Genomic DNA, 8,035 nt, shown 5'->3' with positions numbered 1-8,035 from the left:
TCACAAAAACTCTCACTAGGCAACACATCTCTAACAAAGTGTAGCCAATAGGAATCTCATTTCCAACCAGTGGATAACGCAACCTGGGAAATTAGCGCAATTGTGTTTTTTTTTGTCCCAACAGCCTTCACGTCCATCGTGACAGAGGTGAACTTCTTTTGCCCTTATCCAACATGGCGAAAAGCTTCAATGGACGTTTAGCGGGCACGACGCGTGTTTTACCTGTCAGCGCGCCTGACGCGCGCATGCGTGGTTTCCGAACTGTGTGCTGCTGCTGCTGCTGTTTGTGTGCGCGGCCGCGGCGTGTGTAGCTATCTGCTGCAGCTGCTGGCTTTCTGATCTCAGGGCCTGTGCAGCTTACCGGTGACATGTCGTTCAACTTCGGGTCCGCCACTGGAGCTACGACTAGCCAGGGTGAGATGTGGGGTGATGGGTAGCGGAAGGGGGCGGGAGAGAGGATATGAGGAGGGCGAGGGCTGTTTATATACACAATCACACACATTGCAGTATACAGCCATCCTTGTAGAGCACTCCTCAAATACACTATACGTAGTACACTGCCCATGCATACAGCACATCCTGGGGCATTATAGTATTACTATAATGCACCAGGATGTGCTGTATGAATGGACAGTGTATGAGGGTAGCCGCCTGACCAGGCCAATCACATCTGTGACACCTCACTGTGCTGCAGACGCTTTCGGGTATCCACCCCCATCACCTGCCTGTGGTTGTGGCACAGATATTATGCTAGGTGCACACTTTGTGATACGTTGTACAATCAGCTAATGAATGACATATAGCATAGTGCTTCTGTCCATGTGTACAGCCGGTATGCCTATGAATAACGTCATTCACAGGCATAAGGTGGGTACACAGTAGAGCCGTACATGCAGCTTTTGGACGAGAGTCCAAATTGAGTTGCATGCACGGTCTACAGCATGTGTGGGGCCGCTCGATGTTTGGCAGCGTACACACTAATCGATATGATAAACGACGTCGCTCAGGAAGGGCAAAATGAGCGTCCTTTACTTTATCGGCAAGTGTGTATGCACCTATACTGTATTGCGTTTGCCCTGCAGCACAACCAATGCTGGGTTATCTTTCAGATATATTGGTACATCTGTATGGCTGACCCACTGACTCACAGATACAGTATGCCAGGGTGGAGTAACTGCTGACCGTGACATCACAGCTGGGCAGGCAAAATTTGTTGTGCTGTATGAGCCCGATATATCAAACGGCCAGTTAGTAAGTGTTACATAACGGCGGAATTTTAGTTGTTAAAGTGTGTACCTAGCCTTATATTTCTGTGGGACATTCTGATGCAGGCATTTTCCAACCTCTGTTCTCAAGGCACACTAACAGCGCAGGTTTTAGTGATATCCAGGCTTCAGCACAGATGGTTAAATCAAAATAACAGGTACTAATTAATCCACCTGTGCTCAGTCATGGATATCACAAAAACCTGGACTGTAATTACCCCTTTTACACTCGCAGGCCGAGGTCATTCCCGGGAATGTGTCCAGGTATATTTCCCGGGACACATTCCCGGGAATGACCCTTTTACACTAGCGGCCCGACCCGGCATATTGCCGAGTCGGTGACGTCACCGCGGACTCTACCGGAGGCGGTGCTTGGAGATAATCTTCTCCAGGCACCGCCTCCTCCTATGCAGCGAATGGGTGCCGGGTCGCTTTGACCCGGTATACCCGTTCACACTGCACATCTTCCCGGGACGGGATGCTCGTCCCGGGAAATTGTCCCTGTACCCTTTCACACTGACAAAAATCCCGGGATGATGCGCGTTCACGTGCAAAATCCCGGGATAAAATTGTCAGTGTAAAAGGGGTATAAGAGTGCCTTGAGGACCGAGTTTGGGAATGCCTGTTCTGATGTCTTGGAGAGCACTGTAGGAAGGACAGTCAGTCTCCTTATTCACTGACATTGTGTGTTTGTAAAAAAAAACAAATCCCAAGCCCTTAAGTGGATATTACCAGTGAAAGTGCTTATACACACCTTCACTTTGCATCCAGTTGGCGGAATGTAATGGGAGTCGAAGATCACGAAAGTGAGGGATGTGGGAAGCTCCCAAATATTTTTTTTAAAGGGGCAATCACTTACAAGGCATCGTTTTGCCTTGTAAGTGTTTGCCCCTTTAAAAAAAAGTCAGAGATCGGTCAGCATCCCTCACTTCCAACGATCACGGACTTCATTATATCCCACCGTATAAGTGAAAAAATGTGTGAAAAGTGACTTGTATAAGCACTTTTTGCGATAGCGCCCATTAGCTTAGTTGGGTTTAGCCACTTTACATGGATAAACGAGGCACTGATGTTTGCGATAATAAGCATCAATAGAATATCGCCCCTGCGATCTCCTGTTACTTTAGTTGGGGATATCAGGCCACGATAACAGTTAAATAGTGCTGATTGTGTCCGTTCTGTTGGTGTCATCTCTGTGGTGTAATGATGTACGTATGGTGTATGCACACTCGGGTTTCTTCATTGAAGGACAAATGAAACCGTTCACGGGCCAAATGTAATATGCAGCAGTTTTTTTGGAAAAAAACTAGATTGGAGCTAGTTGGCATTATAACAAACTTTTACTAAGGCAAAACCGACCTGCTTTTGCCTTAAACATCACCGCATTAAATCTTAGGGCTATTTTAACAAAATCTCAGCACTTTCAAAAACCTGCTACACGTACGTAGGTTATATTTCTCCATTTTTGAGATTTTAGTCTCATTTAACTACTATTAATGTCATATTTTATAGATGTCCTTTTCTATTAGAGTTTTATTGATTAGCGTATGTCTACAACTGAGTGATTATGTTGCTGTTATTCCCCAATCTCAATTTTTTTTTCTTTCAATAGGTACATCAGGATTCTCCCTGGGAAATTTTACTCCAAAAACAACTGCATCTGGTTTTGGATTTGGCCCCGCTACCACCACAACAGCAACAGGATTTGGCGGTAATCACTAAATCTTCTAAGTACTTATGCTAGAAAAAAATGTCTCTCTGGACAGAGGTTCTCTATTCAAAGATGCAAAAATTAGGCACCTTGTGTACATATACATAGTGATTGCATAATTCCCTTCTGTTTATTTGCCATAAGTAAATTGCAGGGTTTTTCTTTTTTGTAAATAGAACTATTTAGTTTTAAGCACGTGTAACATGTAAATGTGTATATTTTTCATAGTTATGTTTACATGTGACTTAAAGGGTACATTCAGATTGCGTTAATTAAAGTGAGGGTGCAGGACTGTTCCATTATGACCCATTTCCTAACAATTAGCCACCATATAGAAAATGCGCCAAAATGTCTTTCCGTTAACGTAACGTAGAAAGCTTAAAAGACGATCAACTACAAAGTGTAGTATTTACACTTAAATATTCTTTCACCATTGCACATTTGATAAATTTTATTGTTTTTAATTATTCACGGTTTGTTGGAATAATACCACATTTTCAGCTTCTAGTTTGGTCTGCTATCACCTGAATCTCTAAGCACAATGGCTCTTGACTGGTCTTTCCTTACAAACATTGATAGCAGGACACTATACTTGATTGTACAAGGCATTGTAATCGATTTATTATGAAGGAACATAACCAACCAGGTGACATATTGGATCAGAACAATGTCATTGTGTCAGATGGTTTCTCAGGAAATAACAGACGGAACCCACAAGTTTGCATATCTTAATGCAATTGCAGTCCTTATTAGAAACTGCAATAGGGTACATTATAGTAAGATAGTTTTAAAACAAATTAGGCATGATGAGTTTTATTTATGCCGATATATTTTGATTTGTAAATCACAGGATTCTATATATTTCTCTTACATCCTAAGGGTAATAAGAATCCATTTAGTACCATGGTGTATAGACGGGTCCACTAGGAGCCATGTGCACTATAGAAGTTTGATAGTGTGCGCTGGCTCCTCCCTCCATGCTCCTTCTACCAGACTCGGTTAAGAAAATGTGCTCGGAGGAGCCGGTCACGTCTCTGGAAGCTCCTGAAGAGTTTTCTGTATTTATTTTTAAAAGTTTATTTTCAGGATGGACTGGAGGGCATCAGCCTGTCTGCTTCGTGGGACTTAGAGGGGGAACGGCCCAAACCCACTAAGGGTTAATGGTCCCGTTCCCCGCTGACAGGACGCAAGCTCCTGATGGAACTATTCGCAAACCCCACCACGGCGAGCGTACATTCCCGCAGCACGCCGCCACCCCTAACAGAGCCACAACAATGAAGAGTGGTGAGCACTAAGCCAGCGTCCCGGTTAGCTGGTCGCCGGCCATTATGGATGTATGAGGGTACTTGGACGCACGGCTTCTACACGGGGCGGACTGAGTCTCCTGACTAAGTACACTGTAGTGTACACAGTACCCAGACTGGCACTACAGCCATAAAAGGGGAATGTCTCCATTTTATGCTCTCAGACACATCAGCCAGTATAAAGAAGAGCGGGAAGACCGTGCGCCATTTATGGGGTGGGTCTTCACTGAGCGAATCCAGCAGCTCACCAGCGCCATTTTCCCGACTGCAGCTGACACAGACGATGACTGATAGGGATGCGCAGCTCCTCCGGAAAGCCTCCAGTTTACCTCAGCGGTACCAGGGGGTCATAGCAGGGGGGAAGCTATTTACTAGTGTAATCTAGGTACTTTAGTCTGCGACCCGGCTAAGCTTGGCATTAGCGATAAGGGCGCCGTGTGCTGGTTCCATACTCTCTCTCTGTCTTTCTGGAAGGGCTCTTTGTGAGCTTATTGTGCTTTTAACCATTTCCTGTGTGTGTGTGCTGTCACTACTGCAGTATGTCAGGCAAAGAGTGTTTCATGTAAGGCACGGTGTTCCACTTCTCCAGGAGGTTCACTAGTGTGTACTCTGTAGTATCCCTTCCCAGACTAGTGGGGCAGAACCAGCATGGCTGGACTCCATTAGGGGAATGATTTCCACCACTTCTACAAAATTATCTCGTAATGAGAAAGAGACGCAATACTTAAGGCAGTCTATGGATGAGTTTAGGAAAAAGGATTCAGTACCCAGACCAGCGTCTCAGTCTGTACCATTTGTCGGCAGAAACGTACCTTGGCCCATATACTGCATTTTGACTCTGATTATGAAGGGTCAGAAAGGGAGTAAGGTGAGTTGGACACAGAGGTAGGGGAGGGTACTCTGTCGCAGGGTGTAGAGGCTCTTGAAGATGCTATCAGAGAAGTTCTAAATATCCCTGATAAGGTGACAGAGGAGAGTGAGGAATCTTACTTTAATATTAAGAAAAAATCCTCAGCCACTTTTCCGGTGTCAAAGGAACTAAATACCCTTTTTGAAGAACCGTGGGTTAATCCAGATAAGAAATGTAAAATTCCCAGGCGGTTGTTATCTTTTCCTTTTCCTCCTGAGGATAGGAAAAATTCGGAAAATCCACCGATAGTGGATGCGTCAGTCTCCAGGCGCTCACGTAAAATTGTACTACCAGGGCCTGGTGCAGCCTCCCTAAAAGATGCGGCTGATCGCAAGATTGAGACTACATTCAAATCTTTGCATATTACTGCCGGGGTGGCCCAGAGACCCACTATAGCATTGCTAAATCGTCAGGTAATTTAATTGAGGCGTTAGACACCTTGCCTCAAGAGGAAATTATTTTGCTCCTGCAATATATACAAGACTCTGCAAACTTTATGGTGGAAGCCATAAAAGAGATAGGTTTGCTTAATGCACTCACTACAGCTATGGCAGTATCGGCACGCAGAGGGTTATGGCTATGTCAGTGGACTGCTGACGTGGACGCCAGGAAAGGAGTGGAAGGCCTACCTTTCACAAGAGAGGCCTTATTTGGAGATGAACTCAACAAATGGATCTCCCGAGCTACTGCGGGTAAATCCACATACCTACCTTCTGCAGCTCTGCCAGCAAGGAAGGCCTACTCAGGACCTAATCTACAGTCCTTTTGGACTGCCAAGTTTAGGGGCAAGGCCAGAGGTTCTTCTACTGCCGCCAGAGGTGCTAGAGGTAAACCACGCAAACCAGTGACTGCTGGTTCACAGGAACAGGGCTCAGGCTCTGCTTCCTCAAAACCTTCCGCATGACCGTAGACCGCAATGCCTGGAGGACGTGAGGGTGGGAGCCCGGCTAAAATTCTTCAGTCACATCTGGACAGGATCGTGCCAGGATCCCTGGGTCATAGACCTTATATCCCAGGGCTACAGACTGGAGTTCCAGGAGCTCCCACCTCACAGATTATTCAAATCAGGCTTACCAGTTTCACAAGAGCGACGCCATTCAAAAACTGTTACAGACCCAGGTCATTATTCCAGTTCCACGTCATCTACACAACAAGGGTTACTATTCCAGCTTGTTTGTAGTACCAAAACCAGAAGGTTCGGTAAGACCGATTCTGAACCTCAAGTTTTTGAACCCATACTTACGAGTGTTCAAATTCAAGATGGAGTCGTTGAGAGCAGTAATCTCAGGTCTAGAGGAGGGGTAGTTCTTACCGTCTATTTGTCAAGGATGCATACCTTCACATTCAGATCTGGCCGCCTCATCAGGCTTATCTACGGTTTGCACTGCAGGACTGCCACTACCAGTTTCAGGCCCTGCCATTTGGTCTCTCCATGGCACTGAGGGTGTTCACTAAAATGATGGCAGAGATGATGATGTTGCTCCGCAGACAGGGAGTGAACATAGTTCCGTACTTGGACGATCTTCTGATAAAGGCATGTCCAGGGAACAGTTGTTGGAGAACATTGCCCTCTCAACCAGACTACTCCTGGCTCATGGGTGGATTCTGAACCTGCCAAAATCTCACCTAGAACCAACAGAGAGGCTTCAGTTCCTGGGAATGTTTCTGGACACAGTCTCAGAAAGTATTCCTTCTCTTGGAAAAGGCGATGGAAATCCAGTCGATGGTTCGCGCCGTCTTGAAGCCGTACCGAATCTCAGTGCATCTCTGTATACGACTATTTAGGAAATTGGTGGCTTCTTATGAAGTAATTCAGTACGGAAGGTTTCATGCGTGGTTCTTCCAGCTGGATCTGTTGGACAAGTGGTCCGGATCTCATCTTCACATGCACCAGAGGATTCATCTGTCGCCAAAAGCCAGGATCTCCCTCCTGTGGTGGCTACAGACTTCTCACCTAGTCGAGGGTCGAAGGTTTGGGTTTCGCGATTTGGATTCTGCTAACCACGGATGCAAGCCTCAGAGGTTGGGGAGGAGTCACCCAGGGGGTGCAGTTTCGAGGAAGATGGTCAAGTCAGGAAGTTGTCCTTCCAGTAAATATCCTGGAACTCAGGGCTATTGACAATTCCCTTCTGCAGGCCTCATCTCTTCTTCATAATCAGGCAATTCAGGTCCAGTCGGACAATGTGACCGCGATAACGTACATAAACAGAGCGGAACGAAAAGCAGAGCCACAAAGTCAAAGGTGTGAAGAATTCTCCTCTGGGTGGAAAAACACGCCGTGGCATTGTCGACTATCTTCATTCCGGGAGTAGGCAACTGGGAAGCAGACTTCCTCAGCAGACACGATCTGCAACCGAGGGAATGGGGCCTTCACCCGGAGGTGTTCCGGTGGTTGACATGTCGGTGGGGGTATCCACAAATCGATATGATGGCCTCTCGACTCAACAAGAAGCTCAAGCTGTATTGTTCCAGGTCGAGGGACCCATAGGCAGTGGCGGTAGACGCCCTGACAACTGTGTGGGTCTACCAGCTGGTGTACTTGTTTCCTCCCATTCCTCTGATCCCAAGAATTCTAAAAAGGGAAAAGGTTCAAGCAATCCTCATTGCTCTGGACTGGCCACGAAGGGCCCGGTATGCGGATCTCCTCAAGATGCTGATCGAAGATCCGTGGCCTCTGCCTCTTCGAGAGGATCTTCTGTAACAGGGCCCGTTCGTCTATCAAGACTTACCTCGGCTATGTTTAACGGCATGGAAGTTGAACGGCTGATTCTAGCCAGGAAAGGGATTCCTGACAAGGTCATCCCGACTATGATCCAGGCCAGGAAAGGGGTATCGCAGAGGTTCC

General features: G+C 46.4%; 1 protein-coding gene across 2 annotated transcripts in view; it reads left to right on the top strand.

Annotated features, from left to right (window-relative positions):
• The first annotated feature begins 223 nt into the window (after positions 1-223).
• The window catches only part of NUP54 (nucleoporin 54), a 94,306-nt gene continuing 86,494 nt past the window's right edge, over positions 224-8,035 (top strand). The window contains exons 1-2 of one of the 2 annotated variants that reach the window (XM_063919773.1): positions 224-414; positions 2,878-2,976. In XM_063919773.1, coding sequence (XP_063775843.1) covers positions 369-414; positions 2,878-2,976 — 145 coding nt within the window. In that variant the 5' untranslated portion in view covers positions 224-368. The remainder of the gene's footprint in view (positions 415-2,877; positions 2,977-8,035) is intronic. The other variant, XM_063919775.1, reaches the window with a different exon arrangement.

This window comes from Pseudophryne corroboree, chromosome 1 (assembly GCF_028390025.1).
Source record: "Pseudophryne corroboree isolate aPseCor3 chromosome 1, aPseCor3.hap2, whole genome shotgun sequence".
In the NCBI taxonomy this organism is placed as follows: domain Eukaryota; kingdom Metazoa; phylum Chordata; class Amphibia; order Anura; family Myobatrachidae; genus Pseudophryne; species Pseudophryne corroboree.
Note: the sequence above shows the minus strand (reverse complement) of the source record. Positions and strands in the feature narration are given on the sequence as shown.